A 22,843-nucleotide genomic window follows, 5' to 3' on the forward strand; every position below is an offset into this window, starting at 1 on the left:
TTTACTTAATTCTCTACTTGAGTCTTTTTATGTCAACCCTTCTCTCCTGGATGCCAAGTGCTGAACCGTTCTGGAGTTCTTGCGGTGTGGGGCTGTTGGTCAGCTGCCGTGGAAGCAATATAATAGCCTAGCGATAATGAGTGAGCTCTGGGGCCAGAATTCCTAAGCTTGAGAGTCTGCTTTGCCAGAGACAGTACTAGCTCTGTGATCTTGGGCAAGTTATCTTCCCCTTCTGTACTTCAGTTTTCCTTATCAGTATGAAAGGAACAATAATAGGACCTAGATCACAGAGTTAATACAGTTAAGGTCCTAAGAGCGTGAATCTTCTAATTATTTATATTCAAATGTCTGCTGTTACTTCCTCTTTCTATTTCACAAGTATTTCAAACCTGATATATTCAATGTTAAATCCTTGATTTCTCCTCACACCTATTTCTCTTCTAGTCTTCCTTTCCCCCAGATTATACCACCTTCTATTCAGTTGCTTTTGGAAAAAATCTGGAGTCCTCCTTAGGACTTCCCTCTTCTTTATCATTTGCATGTAATCTTTCACCAAGTCCTGGTTGTTCTCTCTATAAAGTGTATCTTACTATGTTTCCATTTCCGCTGTCAGCATCTGCACAACCTCCTTATAGCTTTCATTGACTCCAATCATACTCACCTGCATTCTGTTCTCCCCCATGCCACAAATAAGAGGCAGGTTCAGTGAGCTAGGATGCTCACTTTCTCAAGGTAAGACTTAGATGGTCATTGGCCAGCATTTCCACCAGATTCTTCAGTTTCTGGGCTGAATAACCTCCTACTTCTGACTGGCACATTCTCTTTCCTATTTGTTAATACAAGCAAGTAGAAGACAGATCTTTGAGGCCCAGATGTCACTCTCTTTAAGTGATGTACATAGCTTTTCTCTGACCTATTGGGTTAATTTTCATTTATTAGATCAACATATTTAGTGTGTACCTATCATTTACTACAATGTAGGGATACACAATAGTTACACAAGTGGTAATTAGCCTGGTGAAGATGTTGACGGGTGTGTTTTTGGCATGGCAGGCAGCATGTTCAAAGGCAACAGAAATGATGGTCTAGTACAGGGGTTGAAAATTCTGTATGGCTAAAATGTAGGTAGTATTCAAGAGCACCAGTGTCAAGAGATAAAACTGAAAAGTAGGTAGAGACTTCTCGTTAGCAATTTTAGGATTTTATACCTAATCCAGCATGACGGTCGGGACCTTGGACTCCAGAGTCAGACCTGTGGTTTGAGCTCTTGTCTCCTCGACATGAGTAGGTAAATCCTTTAACCTCTTCAAGTCTATTTTCTACTCTGAAAAATAGCAATAATGATCGCATTTACCTCAAAGGTTAATTTGAACATCCTGAATTTGATTCTTATTTGTGGCTTGTGTCCTCTTTTTGGACACTGGTGCATCAGACTCTTTTGACTTCTTGCCATTTAATATTCAGATCACATAATTCTCTTATTCCTAATTCTATCCTTATTAGGCAACCTTCTGATTATAGTCTGGCTTCCTTTGTACCATGCCTACGAGGGAGAGAACATGCTGACTTGAGGACACAAATGCCCTGTGCCCTTGTAGTTTGGGCAGTTATAGTTACTGCTGTAAACTAGTAAGTTGGCATTCTTATTTTATGTCAATCTTGTGAGCTTGATTAAGGGGAACTGTTCCTGAGAGATGGATCTATTGGTCATGTGCTGTCCCACTGGTTTATGAGATTTTAAGGCCAAGAGCTAAACAATATGGAAAATTCACTAAAATCAAGTTACTCTGAGGCCTCTTTCAAAATATACAGCTTGCCTCCTCTAGAGATACTCTATATCTGCTCTGCTGTTGGCTGTGAGTTTATTTTGTATCTTTACATTTTTATAGTTGTAGTTTTAAATTTTCATTTATGAGATATTTTATCATTACATAAATAATCAGAATGAAAAATATAGTTATAAAAACTGGTAAGACTGAGGTGTCCCAAGTGCAGAATAACAGCTAGCTGTCCAGTTATCAGCTGACAAAAAGGTGTCCCGTGAAGTATTTGATTTTGTTGTGTGTATATTCATTTGTCACTGTAAAGAGAATTTGACACTTTACAGTCATTTACAGAAATGACTTTTGTTTATTTGATTTCACAGAAAACTATAATTTTGAATATCTGTTTCTTAAAGATGAGAAAAAAAACTAATTTTGTTTTAGTGGTCCTACGCTAGAGAACAGCCTCTTAGGGCACTGTATATGATTGTTATTGATTGTCACAGTGACTGGGAGGTAGGATTACTGGTATTTAATGGGCATGGAGGGGGCAGCGATATTAAATATACTATGGTGGCCTGGAGAGCTCTCCAGAGAGAGGAGTCTAGCCCCAAAAGCTTGTAAGTGCCCCTCTTGAGATACATAGCTGGGTTATTTCTTCAAGTAACCTGAATAACTATGCAGGTAGCACCATCTAGTGAGAGAAATAGGTAATAAGCAAAATCTACTTTCATCATAGGAATAAGAGAAAATTCAAAATTCTAAATTTTCTGTAAAATAATAGGTTATAGAATCACAGACTTTTAGAGCAGGAAGGAAAATTGGAGATCATCTGATCCACCTTCTCCTTTTACAGATTAGGAAATTAGGTTCCAAAGAGTTGCAGTGATTTGTCTGATAACATACAGCTAGTTAGTAGCAAAAGCCAGGGCTAGAATTCAGGTCTCCGAGTTTTCCAGGTTAGTAATCTGAGCCTTCTTCATAGCAAACTATCTTTGTGTTCTATTTGGGTTAATATCTTAGGTTCTTTTTCAGTGATTCATTTAAGAAAGAAAAAATAATAAATGAGAACATTTCACTTACTAGGTGTGTTATGAAGTAAACTTTCATAATGCAAATATTATGCATTACATCTCATTTTGAACCTAATTGTTCCACCTAGAGAAATGAGACAAGCTTTTGTGTTTAATTTTTTTAGTTGCTGTGATTTCAGCACTAGTATTGAATCTTATGATAAAACTTCAGGATAGAGAAAAAAAATAAATACATGAAATTTATTAAAATTATGTTGATGATGAACTGACATGTTGGAAATCAAAAGATGCAGAAAATTTTAAAATGAAATGAATTATAAAATAATGGCAGTCTCATTTTTCCTCTTTGTTAGGGTACATAAAATAGTTTTGATAAGTCAAAGTTTTTTCTTTCTTTTTAAATAAGAGAGATTGGCATATATTGAGGATGGTTTAGCTGTAACCATCCCAAGACTATATCACATTTAGTTGGAAAAGAGCTTTTTTAAATTATTGACTAGAAAAATATTGTTTAGACAAGAAGTGGGTTATTAAGTAAAGTGAGCTTTACCAGGCAATGTCATCTATCAGCAGTATTGGGAAAATGAACCTGTTAAAGTGAGAGACTGAAATAAACTAGTTCCCTGGTAGATGATGATGACAGTGATGACAGTAGTGCTGATAACAGTGATGACAGTAGTGCTGATAACAGTGATGATGATTTTGACAACAATGATAATAGTTATCATTTCTTCATCTGCTGCACATGTTCTGAGTGTTTTAAATGTGCTAACTCTTAATCTTCATGGCAACCCTGTGAAGTATAGGTTCGTTTTTACGTATGAAACTGTGGGATAGAGAAAGCAAGTAACTTGTCAAAGGGCTCACATATAGTAAAGTTTTCCCCTTCTATTTCTGAAATGGAACTTTTTATCATACTTTAACCTGCTAGGAACAATTTTGGCCATCTGCAGTATTGCCCCTAAGATGACCATTTCTCTATCTGTTTTAGTTCCTTTAAGTCTAATTTTAAAATAGCCTCAGAGTATTCTTCTACATCTAGGAGTCCAGTTACCCTTCTCCCACAGTCCTTTGTAGTATTATTTCAAATGGCTATTTTATTTACCACATGTCTACATGGAATAGAGGAGAGAATGCCAGAATGACTGGGACAAGTGTAGGGTGTTAATGCCATTCCAAAAAAAATTCAGAACTGCTAGTGTCAGAATTTACCTCTTGGAGAGGGTCATGGCTGGCGTGAGTTTGGTTGGAGAGTCTAGGTGAATAGAGAGAGCACAATTCAGAGACACTTTTCTTCTTTGTACTTCTAATGAAAATTTTGGCTACAGGTAGGGTGCACTAGGTCTAGGTCGAATCATATATTTCTCTCTAATATTGTTTTGACCTTGGGAAGTGTTCAGATTATAAGAATAGCTCTTATACTATTGTACTCTTATGAATATGAGTTTTTAGTTGAATAGTAGCAACTTGTCAATTAATATATCCCCTAATGCACATTCTTGCATATTGATATTATAGGCTAAATAAACTAAATCCTTCTTTAGTTGTAAATTCATGACATAATCACTTATGATCGTATTGAGGATCCTGCAATAACCATAGGCCTGTGGTTGCTCACCAGGGGAAAAGAAGAGTAAAAATAGTGTCTACTATGTTCTAGATTCTGGGCTTGGTACTTTACAAAAGTTACCACATTTAATCCCAATGATCCACGGCTTTAATTTCATTTTTACAGATAAATTTGGGACTCCTGCAGACTAAATTATTGGCCCAAGTTCACACACTCTGGAATTGGTCTCCTTGGGTTCAAATTGTAGCTCTGTCACTTACTGGCTGTGTTACCTTAGCAAATTATTTGACCTCTGTGGGCCTTGGTTTCTTTGATCTACAAAATGAGCATAATTATAGGATTTACTGCATGAGGTTGTTACGATTAAATGAGTTAGTATAATGAATTAATATCTGTAACATAGTATCATGTAAGTGATTATTATTTAAATAAAATAAATAACTGGTATTTTGAACCCAGTCTTTCTGGTTCTAACACCCAGTCTCTTCCCATTACCCCAGCATAATGTCTCAAAAAGTATTCCAGGACCAATGTATTTTACTAAAACATATTTTATGTTTCCTTTGAACAGCTGTGGCCGTTACTAGTTCTCTTTTAAAAAGGAAATGTTGTCTAGAAAGTCTCATTCTTTCTATCTTTATGTACTTACAGACACTTGATAAACACAAATTCCTTACTTTACCATAATTTTTACTGAGGCAAGCGAGTTATGCTTGTGATGGGCTAAATATTTATTTTTAAAATATTTGTATTTTGATCTATAATTATCACTTCTTTTTCTTTTTTTATTGTGGTAAGAACATTTAACATGAGCTCTACCCTCCTAACAAATTTTTAAGTATATAATACATTACTGTTAACTATAGCCATGATGTTGTACAGCATTTATCTTGCATAACTGAAAATTTATGCCTGTTGAATAGCAACTTCCCATTTCTCCTTACCCCTAGCTCCTGGCAACCACCATCTACCCTCTGCTTCTGTGAGTTTGACTGTTTTAAATACCTCATTCATATAAGTGGAATTGTGTAGTATTTGTCCTTCTGTGACTGGTTTATTTCACTTATTGTTTTTTTTTTAATTTCATTTTTAATATAGCAGGTTCTTATTAGTTATCTCTTTTATACATATTTATGTATATATGTCAATCCCAATCTCGTAATTCATCCCCCCACCCCCCTCTATCCCCCGTGCTTTCCCGCCTTGGTGTCCATACGTTTGTTCTCTACATCTGTGTCTCTATTTCTGCCCTGCAAACCGGTTCATCTGTACCATTTTTCTAGGTTCCACATATATTATGCGTTAATACACGATATTTGTTTTTCTGACTAACTTCACTCTCTATGACAGTGTCTAGATCCATCCATGTCTCTACAAATGACCCAACTTCGTTCCTTTTTATGGCTGAGTAATATTCCATTATATATGTGTGCCACATCTTCTTTATCCATTCATCTGTTGATGGACACTTCGGTTGCTTCCATGTCCTGGCTGTTGTAAATAGAGCTGCAATGAACATTTTGGTACATGACTCTTTTTGAATTATGGTTTTCTCAGGGTATATGCCCAGTAGTGGGATTGCTGGGTCGTATGGTAGTTCTATTTTTAGTTTTTTAAGGAACCTCCATACTGTTCTCCATAGTGGCTGTATTAATTTACATTCCCACCAACAGTGCAAGAGGGTTCCCTTTTCTCCACACCGTCTCCAGCATTTATTATTTGTAGATTTTTTGATGATGGCCATTCTGAACAGTGTGAGATGGTATCTCATTGTAGTTTTGATTTGCATTTCTCTAATGATTAATGATGTTGAGCATTCTTTCATGTGTCTGTTGCGATCATATAGTTTTTATTCTCCACAATTTGTTGATGTGGTGTATCACATTGACTGATGTGTGGATATTGAAAAATCCTTGCATCCCTGGGATAAATCCCACTTGATCATGGTGTATGATACTTTTAATGTATTGTTGGGTTCAGTTTGCTAGTATTCTGTTGAGGATTTTTGTGTCTATGTTCATCAGTGATATTCATCTGTAATTTTCTTTCTTTTTGATATCTTTGGTTTTGGTATCAGGGTGTGGTGGCCTTGTAGAATGAGCTTAGGAGTGCTCCTCCCTCTGCAATTTTTTGGAAGAATTTGAGAAGGATAGGTGTTAGCTCTTCTGTGAATGTTTGATAGAATTCACCTGTGAAGCCATCTGGTCCTGCACTTTTGTTTGTTGGAAGATCTTTAATTACAGTTTCAATTTCATTACTTGTGATTGGTCTGTTTATATTTTCTAATTCTTCCTGGTTCAGTCTTGGAAAGTTGTACCTTTCCAAGAATTTGTTCATTTCTTCCAGGTTGTGCATTTTATTGGCATATAGTTGCTTGTACTAGTCTCTTATGATCCCTTGTATTTCTGCGGTGTCAGTTGTAAATTTCTCCTTTTTCATTTGTAATTTTATTGATTTCAGTCCTCTCCCTTTTTTTCTTGATGAGTCTGGCTAAAGGTTTATCAATTTTATCTTTTCAAAGAACCAGTTCTTAGTTTCATTGATCTTTTCTATGTTTTATTTTTAGTCTCTATTTTATTTATTTCTGCTCTGATTTCTTCCCTTCTACTAACTTTGGGGTTTTTTTTTTTTTTTTAAGAATTCAAATTTATTTATTTATTTAACGTTTGGCAGTCTTTTTTTTTTTCCAAACAGAAAGTCACAAAAATTATAATCATCCTCATCAGTTCACTCAATCCCATGTAATTAATTTTTTTTATCTTGATCTTTTGTTAGCACTTTTATGAATTCATCAGTTTTCCATTAACTTTGAGTTTTGTTTATTCTTCTTTCTCTAGTTTCTTTAGGTGTAAGGTTAGGTTGTTTATTTGAGACTTTTCTTGTTTCCTGAGGTAAGAGTGTATCACTATAAACTTCCCTTTTAGAGCTGCTTTTGCTGTGTCCCATAGGTTTTGGATCATCGTGTTTTCATTTTCATTTGTCTCCAGGTATTTTTTTATTTCCTCTTTGATTTCTTCAGTGATCCATTGGTCGTTTAGTAGCATATTATTTAGCCTCCACTAAACAATATACTTTTAAACAACCAATGAATTCAAAGAAGAAATCCCAAGGGAAGTTAATAAATACTAGAGATGAATGAAAATGAAAACATAATATACCAAAAGTTATAGGACACAGTAAAAGCAGTAGTAAGGGTGACTAGTAATTAGATTGAGAATCAGTAATCAAAATCTTCCAGCAGAGCAAAGTCCTGGATCTGACAGCATCACCGGTGAATTCCACCAAGCATTTAAAGAAGAATTAATACCAGTCCTTCTCAAACTTTCCCATAAGACTGAAGAGGAGGGAACACTTCCTAACTCATTCTGTGAAACCAGTATAATTCTAATACCAGATCCAGACAAAGACACTACAAGAAAAGAAAGCTACTGACCAATATCCCTTAAGAACATTGATGTAAAAACTCTCAACAGAATACTAGCAAATATAATTCAGCAGCCTATTGAAAGGATTATACACCATGGCCAAATGAGATTTATCCCTGGAATGCAAGAATGGTTCAACATATAAAAATTAAGGTGATATGCTGTATCAACAAAATGAAGGAAGAAAGCCACATGATTATCTTAATTGATACAGAAAAAGCATTTGGCAAAATTCAACACCCTTTCATGGTAAGGAACATGCAACAAAATAGAGGTAAGAAGAAAACTCCATCACTGCAATAAAAACCATATATGAAAAGCCCACAGCAACAAAGACTGAAAGCTTTTCCTTTAAGATAGTGAACAAGGCAAGGATGTGCACTTTCACTTCTATTCAACAAAGTACTGGAAGTTTCTAGTCAGCAAGAAAAAGAAATAAAAAGCATCCAAATTTTAAAAGAAGAAGTAAAATTATCTCTCTTTGGAGATGATATGATCATGTATGTAGAAAATCCTAAAGACTCTACCAAAAAAGTTGTTTAAACTAATAAACAAATTTAGCAAAGTAGCGGAATATAAAGTCAGCACACAAAAATCAGTTGTATTTCTATACATGAACAGTGAACAATCTGAAAAGGAAACAACAAAAATAATTCCATTTACAGTAGCGTCCACAAGAATAAAAGACTTGGGAATTAACCAAGGAGGTGACAGGCTCGTATGGTGAAAACTACAAAACATTTCTGAAACAACTTACAGAAGACATAAATGAATGGAAAAACATCCTGTGTTTATGGATTGTAAACTTAATATTGTTAAAATGTCAGTACCCAAAACAATCTACAAATTCAATGTAATCCCTATCAAAATTCCAATGACTTCTTTTTTGCAGAAATAGCAAAACCCATCCTAAAGTTCATATGCAATCTTAAGGGACCTGAATAGCCAAAACAATCTTTTTCAAAGAACAAAACTTAGAAGGCTCACACGTCCTGATTTCAAAACTAACTACAAATTTGTAGTAATCAAAACAATGTGGTATTAGCATGAAAGGCATATAGACTAATAGAATAGAATAGGTAGCCCAGAAATAAACCCTCACACATATGGTCAAATCATTTTTTTGTCGAGGGTGGAAAATGGGTAAAGGACAATCTTTTCAGGAAATAGTGCTTGGGAAAGCAGGATATCCACATACGAAAGAGAGAATATGGACCCTTACATAACACCATATACAGAAAATAACTCAAAATTTTTTAAGGACCTGAGTGTAAGACCCAAAACAATAAGGCTGTTATAGAAAAGCATAGGGCAGAAGCTTCACAACATTGGTTTTGGTAATGATTTCTTAGCTGTGACTCCTAAGGTGCAGTTGACCGAAGAAAAAATGGACAAATTGGACTTCATGAAAAAAGAAAAAAATTTGCATCAAAAGACACCATCCACAGAGTAAAAAGAGACAACTCACAGAATGGGAGGAAATATTTGCAAATCATATATCTGATAAGGGATTAATATCTGAATATATAAAGAACTTCTAAAACTCAACAACAACAAAATCCTGATTCAAAAATGGGCAAAACTGTCTTTCTTTATATTTATTTGAGGTCTTTTCCTAATTATTCTAGTGGTATAGATGAAGAGTAAAGTTTCTTTAGTACAGTTTAGTAGCAGATTAGATTTCAAAATCTTTATATGAAGTTTTTTTTTGAGTTTTTTTTAAAGCAATGAGCATATTCTACTTTTATTAAAATGATAATGGAAAATATTTTTAATTTTAAAACATGTAATGACATAAAGGTAAATTTAAAATAATGTCCTCATAACAAAACTTACTTTGTGCTTTTATTAATTTTGATTTTAGGCTTGTGTGGACGTCAGAGCCAGTTCAGTGTTTTGGCAACAGATGGAATTTGCAGAAAGCCTCCATGGTCTTCCCAAGTTGCCAGAATGGTTATCTACACACCCTTCTCATGGAAATCGAGCTGAGCACTTGGATAGACTCATACCTCAGGTAAGCTAACACTGCGTAAGGCAAGACATTATTTTTATTGTATCATTTATTTTTAATAGTTTACTTCTTTGTGCTTAGAAAAAGAGCACTAGAAAAGAAATCCTTTGTATTAGTTTGCTTTCTGCTAATTCTGCTAAAAACATAGAATAAATAATCACCTATTTTGATTACCATCAGTTTTCAAAGGATTTGACTGAAAAGTAAAATCCTGCTAGTCTGCAAGTCTTAGTGAATAAATTGGTGTGTATAGTTGACTTTTCTTTTCTTTTTTTTTTTACATCTTTATTGGAGTATATTCCTTTACAATGGTGTGTTAGTTTCTGCTTTTTTTTTTTTTTTTTTTTGCGGTACACGGGCCTCTCACTGTTGCGGCCTCTCCCGTTGCGGAGCACAGGCTCCGGACATGCAGGCTCAGCAGCCATGGCTCATGGGCCCAGCCGCTCCGCAGCATGTGTGATCTTCCCAGACCGGGACACGACTTCCAGCAGGCGGACTCTCAACTGCTGCGCCACCAGGGAAGCCCTAGTTTCTGCTTTATAACAAAGTGAAACAGTTATACGTATACATATGTTCCCATATCTCTTCCCTCTTGCGTCTCCCTCCCTCCCACCCTCCCTATCCCACCCCTCCAGGCGGTCACAAAGCACCGAGCTGATCTCCCTGTGCTATGCGGCTGCTTCCCACTAGCTATCTACCTTATGTTTGGTAGTGTATATATGTCCATGCCACTCTCTCACTTTGTCACAGCTTACCCTTCCCCCTCCCTATATCCTCAAGTCCATTCTCTAGTAGGTCTGTGTCTTTATTCCCATCTTACCCCTAGGTTCTTCATGACAATTTTTTTTTTCCCTTAGATTCCATATATATGTGTTAGCATACAGTATTTGTTTTTCTCTTTCTGACTTACTTCACTCTGTATGACAGACTCTAGGTCCATCCACCTCACTACAAACAACTCAATTTCGTTTCTCTGAGTAATATTCCATTATATATATGTGCCACATCTTCTTTATCCATTCATCCTATGATGGACACTTAGGTTGCTTCCACCTCCTGGCTATTGTAAATAGAGCTGCAATGAACATTTTGGTTTATGACTCTTTTTGAATTATGATTTTCTCAGGATATATGCCCAGTAGTGGGATTGCTGGGTCACATGGTAGTTCTATTTGTAGTTTTTTAAGGAACCTCCATACTGATTTCCATAGTGGCTGTATCAATTTACATTCCCAACAGTAGTGCAGGAGGGTTCCCTTTTCTCCACACCCTCTCCAGCATTTATTGTTTCCAGATTTTTTCATGATGGCCCTTCTGACTGGTAAGAGATGATACCTCATTGTAGTTTTGATTGCATTTCTCTAATGATTAATGATGTTGAGCATTCTTTCATGTGTTTGTTGGCAATCTGTATATCTTCTTTGGAGAAATGTCTGTTTAGGTCTTCGGCCCATTTTTCGATTGGGTTGTTTGTTTTTTTGTTATTCAGCTGCATGAGCTGCTTGTAAATTTTGGAGATTAATCCTTTGTCAGTTGCTTCATTTGCAAATATTTTCTCCCATTCTGAGGGTTGTCTTTTGGTCTTCTTTATGGTTTCCTTTGCTGTGCAAAAGCTTTGGAGCTTCATTAGGTCCCATTTGTTTATTTTTATTTTTATTTCCGTTTCTCTAGGAGGTGGGTCAAAAAGGATCTTGCTGTGATTTATGTCATAGAGTGTTCTGCCTATGTTTTCCTCTAAGAGTTTGATTGTTTCTGGCCTTACATTTAGAACTTTAATCCATTTTGAGCTTATTTTTGTGTATGGTGTTAGGGAGTGTTCTAATCTCATACTTTTACATGTACCTGTTCAGTTTTCCCAGCACCACTTATTGAAGAGGCTGTCTTCTCCACTGTATATTCTTGCCTCCTTTATCAAAGATAAGGTGACCATATGTGCGTGGGTTTATCTCTGGGCTTTCTATCCTGTTCCATTGATCTATATTTCTGTTTTTGTGCCAGTACCATACTGTCTTGATCACTGTAGCTTTGTAGTAGAGTCTGAAGTCAGGGAGCCTGATTCCTCCAGCTCCGTGTTTCTTTCTCAAGATTGCTTTGGCTATTCGGGGTCTTTTGTGTTTCCATACAAATTGTGAAATTTTGTGTGCTAGTTCTGTGAAAAATGCCAGTGGTAGTTTGATATGGAGTGCATTAAATCTGTAGATTGCTTTGGGTAGTAGAGTCATTTTCACAATGTTGATTCTTCCAATCCAAGAACATCGTATATCTCTCCATTATTTGTATCATCTTTAATTTCTTTCATCAGTGTCTTATAATTTTCTGCATACAGGTCTTTTGTCTCCTTAGGTAGGTTTATTCCTAGATATTTTATTCTTTTTGTTGCAATGGTAAATGGAGTGTTTTCTTAATTTCATTTTCAGATTTTTTATCATTAGTGTATAGGAATGCCAGAGATCTCTGTGCATTAATTTTGTATCCTGCTACTTTACCAAATTCATTGATTAGCTCTAATAGTTTTCTGGTAGCATCTTTGGGATTCTCTATGTATAGTATCATGTCATCTGCAAACAGTGACAGCTTTACTTCTTCTTTTCCGATTTGGATTCCTTTTATTTCTTTTTCTTCTCTGATTTCTGTGGCTGAAACTTCCAAAACTATGTTGAATAAGAGTGGTGAGAGTGGGCAACCTTGTCTTGTTCCTGATCTGAGTGGAAATCGTTTCAGTTTTTCACCATTGAGGACGATGTTGGCTGTGGGTTTGTCATACATGGCCTGCCTACTTTCTGCAGGGTTTTTATCATAAATAGGTGTTGAATTTTGTCGAAAGGTTTCTCTGCATCTATTGAGATGATCATAGGGTTTTTCTCCTTCAATTTGTTAATATGGTGTATCACGTTGACTGATTTGCATATATTGAAGAATCCTTGTATTCCTGGAATAATCCCCACTTGATCATAGTGTATGATCCTTTTAATGTGCTGTTGGATTCTGTTTGCAAGTATTTTGTTGAGGATTTTCGCATCTACGTTCATCAGTGATATTGGCCTGTAGTTTTCTTTCTTTGTGACATCCTTGTCTGGTTTTGGTATCAAGGTGATGGTGGCCTCGTAGAATGAGTTTGGGAATGTTCCTCCCTTGCTATATTTTGGAAGAGTTTGAGAAGTATAGGTGTTAACTCTTCTCTAAATGTTTGATAGAATTCGCCTGTGAAGCCATCTGGTCCTGGGCTTTTGTTTGTTGGAAGATTTTTAATCACAGTCTCAATTTCAGTACTTGTGATTGGTCTGTTCATATATTCTATTTCTTCCTGATTCAGTCTTGGCAGGTTGTACATTTCTAAGAATTTGTCCATTTCTTCCAGGTTGTCCATTTTTATTGGTATAGAGTTGCTTGTAGTAATCTCTCATGATCTTTTGTATTTCTGCAGTGAAAGTTGTCACTTCTCCTTTTTCATTTCTAATTCTATTGATTTGAGTCTTCTCCTTTTTTTTCTTGATGAGTCTGGCTAATGGATTGTTAATTTTGTTTATCTTCTCAAAGAACCAGCTTTTAGTTTGATTGATCTTTGCTATTGTTTCCTTCATTTCTTTTTCATTTATTTCTGATCTGATCTTTATGATTTCTTTCCTTCTGCTAACTTTGGTGGTTTTTTTGGTCTTCTTTCTCTAATTGCTTTAGGTGCAATGTTAGGTTGTTTATTTGAGATATTTCCTGTTTCTTAAGGTAGGATTGTATTGCTATAAACTTCCTTCTTAAAACTGCTTTTGCTGCATCCCATAGGTTTTGGGTCATCGTGTCTCCATTTTCATTTGTTTCTAGGTATTTTTGTTTGTTTGTTTGTTTCTAGGTATTTTTTGATTTCCTCTTTGATTTCTACAGTGATCACTTCGTTACTAAGTAGTATATTGTTTAGCCTCCATGTGTTTGTATTTTTTACAGATCTTTTCCTGTAATTGATATCTAGTCTCATAGTGTTGTGGTCAGAAAAGATACTTGATACGATTTCAATTTTCTTAAATTTACCAAGGCTTGATTTGTGACCCAAGATATGATCTATCCTGGAGAATGTCCCATGAGCACTTGAGAAAAATGTGTATTCTGTTGTTTTTGGATGGAATGTCCTATAAATATCAATTAAGACCATCTTGTTTAATGTATCATTTAAAGCTTGTGTTTTCTTATTTATTTTCATTTTGGATGATCAGTCCATTGGTGAAAGTGGGGTGTTAAAGTCCCCTACTATGAATCTGTTACTGTAGATTTCCCCTTTTATGGCTGTTAGTATTTGCCTTATGTATTGAGGTGCTCCTACGTTGGGTGTGTAAATATTTACAATTGTTATATCTTCTTCTTGGATTGATCCCTTGATCATTATGTAGTGTCCTTCTTTGTCTCTTGAAATAGTCTTTATTTTAAAGTCTATTTTGTCTGCTACTCCAGCTTTCTTCTGATTTCCATTTGCATGGAATATCATTTTCCATCCCCTCACTTTCAGTCTGTATGTGTCTCTAGGTCTGAAGTGGGTCTCTTGTAGACTGTATATATATGGGTCTTGTTTTTGTATCCATTCAGTCAATCTGTGTCTTTTGGTGGGAGCATTTAATCCATTTACATTTAAGGTAATTATCGATATGTATGTTCCTATTCCCATTTTCTTAATTATTTTGGGTTTGTTATTGTAGGTCTTTTCCTTCTCTTGTGTTTCTTGCCTAGAGAAGTTCCTTTAGCATTTGTTTTAAAGCTGGTTTGGTGGTGCTGAACTCTCTCAGCTTTTGTTTGTCTGTAAGGGTTTTAATTTCTCCATCAAATCTGAATGAGATCCTTGCTGGGTAGAGTAATCTTGGGTGTAGGTTTTTCTCCTCATCACTTTAAATATGTCCTGCCAGTCCCTTCTGGCTTGCAGAGTTTCTGCTGAAAGATCAGCTGTTAACCTTATGGGGATTCCCTTGTGTGTTATTTGTTGTTTTTCCCTTGCTGCTTTTAGTATGTTTTCTTTGTATTTAATTTTTGATAGTTTGATTAATATGTGTCCTGGTGTGTTTCTCCTTGGATTTATCCTGTATGGGACTCTCTGTGCTTCCTGGACTTGAGTAACTGTTTCCTTTCCCATATTAGGGAAGTTTTCAACTGTAATCTCTTCAAATATTTTCTCAGTCCCTTTCTTTTTCTCTTCTTCTTCTGGGACCCCTATAACTTGTATGTTGGTGAGTTTTATGTTGTCCCAGAGGTCTCTGAGACTGTCCTCAGTTCTTTTCATTCTTTTTTCTTTATTCTGCTCTGCAGTAGTTATTTCCAGTATTTTATCTTCCAGGTCACTTATCCGTTCTTCTGCCTCAGTTGTTCTGCTATTGATCCCTTCTAGAGTATTTTTAATTTCATTTATTGTGTTGTTCATCATTGCTTCTTTCCTCTTTAGTTCTTGTAGGTCCTTGTTAAATGTTTCTTGCATTTTGTCTATTCTATTTCCAAGATTTTGGATCATCTTTACTATCATTATTCTGAATTCTTTTTCATGTAGACTGCCTATTTCCTCTTCATTTGTTAGGTCTGTTGGGTTTTTATCTTGCTCCTTCATCTGCTGTGTGTTTTTCTGTCTTCTCATTTTTCTTATCTTACTGCAAAAATCCTTTTTGCAGGCTGCAGGTTCATAGTTCCCGTTGTTTTTGGTGTCTGTCCCCAGTGGCTAAAGTTGATTCAGTGGGTTGTGTAGGCTTCCTGGTGGAGGGGACTAGTGCCTGTGTTCTGGTGGATGAGGCTGAATCTTGTCTTTCTGGTGGGCAGGTCCACGTCTGGTGGTGTGTTTTGTGGTTTCTGTGGCCTTATTATGATTTTAGGCAGCCTCTCTGCTAATGGGTGGGTTTGTGTTCCTGTCTTACCAGTTGTTTGGAATAGGGTGTCCAGCACTGTAGCTTGCTGGTCGTTGAGTGAAGCTGGGTGTTGGTGTTGAGATGGAGATCTCTGGGAGATTTTCACCATTTGATATTATGTGCAGCTGGGAGGTCTCTTGTGGACCAGTGTCCTGAGGTTGGCTCTCTCACCTCAGAAGCACAGCACTGACTCCTGGCTGCAGCACCAAGAGCAATTCATCCACATGGCTCAGAAGAAAAGGGAGAAAAAGAAGAAAGGAAGGAAGGAAGGAAGGAAGAAAGAAAGAAAGAAAAAGAAAGAAAGAAAGAAAGAAAGGAAGGGAGGGAGGAAGGGAGGAAGGAAGAGATAGAGGGAGGGAGGGAGGGAGGAAGGAAGAGAGAAAGAAAGAAAGAAAGAGGAAGGAAGAAAGAAAGAAAGAAAGAAAGAAAGAGGAAGGAAGGAAGGAGGAAAGAAAGGAGGGAGGAAGGAAGGAAGAAAGGAAGAAAGAAAGAAGAAAGAAAAAGGAAGGAGGGAAGAAAGAAAAAGGAAGGAAGGAAGAAAGAGAGAAAGAAAGAAAAAGAAAGAAAGAAAGAAAGAAAGGACGGAAGAAAGAAAGGATAAAATAAAATAAAAGAAGGTTATTAAAATAAAAAATAATTATTAAGAAAAAAAATTTTTTTAAGAAAAAAAGAAAAAGAAACAAAAAAAGTGGACGGACAGAACTCTAGGACAGATGGTGAAAGCAAAGCTCTACAGACAAAATCTCACACAGAAGCATACACATACACACTCACAAAAAGAGGAAAAGGGGAAAAAATAATATATCTTGCTCTCAAAGTCCACCTCACCTCCTCAGTTTGGGATGATTCGTTGTCTATTCATGTATTCCACCGATGCAGGGTACATCAACTTGATTGTGGCGATTTAATCCGCTGCTCCTGAGGCTGCTGGGAGAGATTTCCCTTTCTCTTCTTTGTTCTCACAGCTCCCGGGGTTCAGCTTTGGATTTGGCCCCGCCTCTGCATGTAGGTCGCCGGAGGGCGTCTGTTCTTCGCTCAGACAGGAGGGCGTTAAAGGAGCAGCCTATATGGGGGCTCTGGCTCGCTCAGGCTGGGGGGAGGGAGGGGTATGGATGCAGGGCGAGCCTGTGGCTGCAGAGGCCAGCATGACGTTGCACCAGCCGGAGGCGCGCTGTGCGTTCTCCCGGGGAACTTGTCCCTGGATCACGGGACCCTGGCAGTGGCGGGCTGAACAGGCTCCCGGGAGGGGAGGGGTGGATAGTGACCTGTGCTCGCACACAGGCTTCTTGGTGGCGGCAGCAGCAGCCTTAGCGTCTCATGCCCGTCTCTGAGGTGTGCGCTTTTAGCCGCGGCTCGCGCCCGTCTCTGGAGCTCCTTTAAGCAGCGCTTTTAATCCCCTCTCCTCTCACACCAGGAAACAAAGAGGGAAGAAAAAGTCTCTTGCCTTTTCGGCAGGTCCAGACTTTTCCCCGGACTCCCTCCCGGCTAGCCGTGGTGCACTAACCCCCTGCAGGCTGTGTTCTTGCCGCCAACCCCAGTCCTCTCCCTGCGCTCCGACCGAAGCCCGATCCTCAGCTCCCAGCCCCGCCCGCCCCGACAGGTGAGCAGACAAGCCTCTTGGTCTGGTGAATGCCGGTCGGCACCGATCCTCTGTGCGGGAATCTCTCCGCTTTGCCCCCAGCACCCCTGTTGCTGTGCTCTCCGCCGCGGCTCTGAAGCTTCCCCCTCTGCCACCAGCAATCTTCGCCCGCGAAGGGGCTTCCTAGTGTGTGGAAACCTTTCCTCCTTCACAACTCCCTCCCACTGGTGCAGGTCCCGTCCCTATCCTTTTGTCTCTGTTTATTCTTTTTCCTTTTGCCCTACCCAGGTACGTGGGGGGTTTCTTGCCTTTTGGGAGGTCTGAGGTCTTCTGCCGGCGTTCAGTAGGTGTTCTGTAGGAGTTGTTCCACGTGTAGATGTATTTCTGGTGTATCTGTGGGGAGGCAGGTGATCTCCGTGTCTTACTCTTCCGCCATCTTCCCCCTCTCCCCTAGTTGACTTTTCTTGATGGTGAAGCTTTACTCTTTTTAGGTTCATACTTTTTAATTTTAAAAAATTTGGTGAAAGTCTAAAACTCAAGGTGTATTTTTCATCATACTGATCATAATCTTTTCTTAGTGATTTAAGCTTATCATTAAACACACCAGTTAATGAGTTGTACAAAAATTTTGGGTCAACTGGGTCTTAATTCCAGTAGTGACACTGGAATTTGTTTTCTTAGGGAAAAAAAAAATCCTTCATTATTAGTTTGCTTTCTGGTTATTTCTTTTAAGATAGAATCAAGCGTGTGCCATGTGCCCTTCTTTTTCTCTTTTATTTTTGTAGAATTCATTAGTGTATCAAGCTGAAGCAGCTTTCTCCCAACTAGTATTCACTATCTTCTAAAAACCTTTTGATTTAACATCAGTTGGAATGTTTTCTGTGCTTTCCACATAGGTACAAAATGAATGTCAGACATCTTTAAGCCAGGCTACATGCTCCCTTCTGTCTCACTGGCATTAAATTTGCTGGTTGGTTATAAAAGCAGAATATTCTTTACCAATTTAAGAATTGGTTTTGGGCTTATTTGCTAAAGGATAACACAACAGATACAGATGTATTATAAAACTATCTTTAAATATGTCTTCAAATTCAGATGAACAAACATTGACTACCTATTATAGGAAAGATACAAAAGAAATAATACGTGGTCTTGATATTTGCAGATGCTAAGGTAAGTACAAAATGATTCTTAATATATTAAAGAATATTAATTATCTTAAGAAAAGTAGAAATACAGTGGTATACATTTTGAAGGAAGAATAGCCTGCATCTCATTAGGGATAAGAAATTACCATAAGGTGCATTAATTCATTCATGAATATTTATTCATGTTCATTGCTAATCTACCATTCTGTGTTCTGTTGCTGGGGAATGAGCAAGGAGCAAAACAGTCTCTGTTTTCTTGGAGCTAACTTTCTAGTTAGGTAATGCAAACAATAAACAAGCAAACAGACATACATACAGTATGTCAAGCAGCGATAAGCACATTGCAGAAAAACAAAGCAGGTTAAAGATAGGAGAGAAGGCTGGGAAGCAGAGAATGTGTACTAGTCATTGTTCGTTTGTCAAGGAAGACCTCACTAAGCAGAATCTGGAAAGAAGCAGGGGAGCAAGTCCTGTGGGTATGTGGAAGGAGAATCTTTTAGGCTGAGGAAGCAGCAAATCACAGGACCTGAAGTGAAAGTATGCTTGGTGTGTTCAGGGAATAACAAGGAAGACATTGGGGCTGAATGTAATAAGGGAGGGGAGAATGATTGAGGTGTATGGGGACCAGGCAGTAAAGGGTCGTCTAAACCATTGTAAGAACTTGACTCTTATTTCAAGTGATATGGGAAACTAAGAGAGGGTTTTGAGCAGAGGAGGGACTTGATCTGAATCAAGTGTTTTATAGTGATAGCTGGAGCTCCTGTGTGGGCTGTAGTGGGGCAAGGATGGGATCAGGAAGACTATTTAATAGGCTCTTGAAATAATCCTGGTAAGAGATTATGGAGGCAGAAGAGAGGGAGAGAAGTGGTCAGATTTTGGATTTATTTTGAAAGGAATGATGACAAGATTTGTTGATACTTTGAGCATACTTTGTGCCTTTAATGAACACTGGGGACAGCCAGACATATCTTCTTGAGACCTATCCTAAATATATTTCATTTATACTCTTAATTTGAAGAAAAAATATGTGAGAAAGAAACAGCAGTGAAATTTACTTGATATAATGTGTAGTAATTATTAGTCTTAAAAGACAACATAGGACTGGGACAATACATGTTTCATTAGTAACTGGTTTGCATTGAAGAGCACTGACTCTGAGAGTCTTCTTAGTGCCATCCAACACCCAGGGACCTCATACTACCCTGGGAGGCTTAACCTATCTCTAAAGCCGTAATAACCACATGGTTTTCTCTTAGAATTTCCTTTCTTTTTTATGTTTGCTTAGTGAAATTCTAAAAATATATGGTTCGCTTAAAATGGATAATAAGTTCTACCCAACTTTTATCTGATGCCTGTCCTAAATTCCAGGTTTTCATTTCATTATCAGATAACTAAGGATCTTTAAAGAAGTAATAAATGTGCTTTGAAAAGTCTTTAAAATAATAATGAATTGATTAGTGAGTATGAAGAAAAATGGTTGGAGAAACTGATATGTTATTTGGAAGCCAAAGGCAAAGAAAAAAACTGAGAGATATTTTTCTTCTAAAAATAAACTATGCTAGTTCAGAAACTTAATTTGAAAAACTCATATAATTTCTTGTATTTTCCCCCCAAGTGATAAAATTCAATTTGAAAGTAATAAAGCTCTACTACAATATTGGGAATAATTCAGTGGTTGAAGTGAAACTGATAGTTAAGGCGTGAGTATATTGTTAATTAGAACACATAGTCATAATTCAGAGATTGGAATTCCCTACTATCATAGGTCTAATTTCTGTAATGGAAGAAAGTGATTCCTCAGGCAATATATAGAATTATGTGAGTCTGTATACTACTAAAGACTTCCTATTTTGGGTTAGATTTTATTTAAGGTTTTCTCCTACTTAAGTGAGGACAATGTTATATTCTACCTAAAGCTCATGTCCTTTGACATTCCTGACAGTATGCCTGAAGTAATGTATACCTCTAAGGCAGTTGGGAATCTAGCACCATAGTACAGAGGTGTCTAGGCCAGAGATGAGGATTTCAAAGTCACCAAAAAAAGGTGATAGTTGAAGCAGTGAGAGCGAGTTCACTTAGGAAATAAGCAAAGAAAATAATCCTAGACAGTTAGCAGTATTAGGTGGATTCCACATTTAATTGGTAAGAGGAAGACAGAGCCTGTAGTAGATGAGGTCCATAGGAGGAGAAAAGATCAAGAAAATTAGGAAAGATTCTTTGGTCCTCTGAGAATACAAATCTTGGTAACTTTGATTTTTTTTTAAATTTAACTTATTAAACATTGCATATTTTTATTTTTTTAATGTTTTCCTTGAATATCATCACAGAAGTATATTATTTCTTACCGTACCATATCAACATTTAAGATGTTTTAAATCTGTATTTTGTGCATTCAACGAATATTTATTGATTACTTGTTATGTGCCAGATTGTAGAAATTGTAGGTTCAGTGACAAAATAGACAAAAAACCCTGCCTTAAGGAAGCTTATTCTGTAGTAAAGGGTGACAGACAGTGAATAGAATAAACTAGTACTGTACAGAATAAATCACCAATATATTGTATGTTAGTCAGTAATAAGTGTTAGGGAGGAAAATAAAGGAGGAGGAATAGTGTATTATCTTGGGCTGCCATCACAAAATACCATAGACTGGGTAGCTTAAGCAACAGAAATTCATTTCTTCACAGGCTTGAAGGCTAGAAGTACAAGGTCAGGGCTCTGGCTTAAGCAACAGAAATTCACTTTTTCTCAATTCTGAGGGCTGGAAGTCCAATAATAAGGTTATGGCCGGTTCGGTTTCTGGTGACGTCTCTCTTCCTGGCTTTCAGACAGCTAGCTGCCTTCTCCCTATGTCCCACTTGGTGGAGACAGTGATTGCAGTAGTGTCTTTTCTTTTTATAAGGGCACTATTCCATCATGAGGGCCACACCCTCATGACCTCATCTAAACATTACCTCCCAAAGGCCCCATCTCTATAAATACTATCACATTGGGAATTAGAGCTTCAACATATGAATTTGGGGAGGACACAGTACATTCCATAGAAGATAGGTAATGTGTGAGCAGAGGTGATCATGGTGCTGGAATAGCTGTTTGAAATGGGGTTGGGAAAAACAGAGCTGGAGGAATCAGGCTCCCTGACTTCAGACCATACTACAGAGCTACAGTGATCAAGACAGTATGATACTAGCACAAAAACAGAAATATAGATCAATGGAACAGGATAGAAAGCCCAGAGATAAACCCATGAACATATGGTCACCTTATCTTTGATAAAGGAAGCAAGAAAGACAATGGAGAAAAGACAGCCTCTGCAATGAGTGCTGCTGGGAAAACTGGACAGTGACATGTAAAAGAATGAAATTAGGACACTCCCTAACACCTTACACAAGAATAAACTCAAAATGGATTAAAGACCTAAATGTAAGGCCAGAAACTATCAAACTCTTAGAGGAAAACATAGGCAGAACACTCTATGACATAAATCACAGCAAGATCCTTTTTGACCCACCTCCTAGAGAAATGGAAATAAAAACAAAAATAAACAAATGGGACCTAATGAAACTTCAAAGCTTTTGCACAGCAAAGGGAACCATAAACAAGACAAAAAGGCAACCCTCAGAATGGGAGAAAATATTTGCAAATGAAGTAACTGACAAAGGATTCATCTCCCAAATATACAAGGAGTTCATGCAGCTCAATAACAAGAAAACAAACAACCCAATCCAAAAATGGGCAGAAGACCTAAATAGACATTTCTCCAAAGAAGATACACAGAGTGCCAACAAACACATGAAAGGATGCTCAACATCACTAATCATTAGAGAAATGCAAATCAAAACCACAATGAGGTATCACCTCACACCGGTCAGAATGGCCATCATCAAAAAATCTACAAACAAATGCTGGAGACGGTGTGGAGAAAAGCGAATCCTCTTGCACTGTTGGTGGGAGTGTAAATTAATACAGCCACTATGGAGAACAGTATGGAGGTTCCTTAAAAAACTAAAAATAGAACTGCCATACGACCCAGCAATCCCACTACTGGGCATATACCCTGAGAAAACCATAAGTCAAAAAGAGTCATGTACCACAATGTTCATTGCAGCTCTATTTACAATAACTAGGACATGGAAGCAACCTAGGTGTCCATCGACAGATGAATGGATAAAGAAGATGTGGTACATATATGCAGTGGAATATTACTCAGCCATAAAAAGAAACGAAATTGAGTTATTTGTAGTGAGGTGGATGGACCTAGAGTCTGTCATACAGAGTGAAGTAAGTCAGAAAGAGAAAAACAAATACCGTATGCTAACACATATATATGGAATCTAAAAGAAAAAAAGGGTTCTGAAGAACATAGGGGCAGGACAGGAATAAAAACGCAGACGTGTCTTTATTCCCGTCTTACCCCTAGGTTCTTCATGACCTTTTTTTTTTTTTTCA

The 22,843-nt window shown here is 37.3% G+C and overlaps 1 protein-coding gene across 6 annotated transcripts in view; it reads left to right on the forward strand.

Annotated features, from left to right (window-relative positions):
* OMA1 (OMA1 zinc metallopeptidase) overlaps nt 1-22,843 on the forward strand; it is an 81,624-nt gene that overhangs the window by 44,817 nt on the left and 13,964 nt on the right. For 5 of the 6 annotated variants that reach the window (XM_027108382.1, XM_027108381.1, XM_027108383.1 and 2 more), the window contains one exon: nt 9,657-9,806. In XM_027108382.1, coding sequence (XP_026964183.1) covers nt 9,657-9,806 — 150 coding nt within the window. Of the gene's footprint in view, nt 1-9,656; nt 9,807-18,341; nt 18,442-22,843 lie in introns of those variants that run through there. The other variant, XM_027108385.1, reaches the window with a different exon arrangement.

This window comes from Aethalodelphis obliquidens, unplaced genomic scaffold, assembly GCF_003676395.1.
Source record: "Aethalodelphis obliquidens isolate GAN/ISIS:26980383/991018 unplaced genomic scaffold, ASM367639v1 scaffold9, whole genome shotgun sequence".
NCBI classification, from domain to species: domain Eukaryota; kingdom Metazoa; phylum Chordata; class Mammalia; order Artiodactyla; family Delphinidae; genus Aethalodelphis; species Aethalodelphis obliquidens.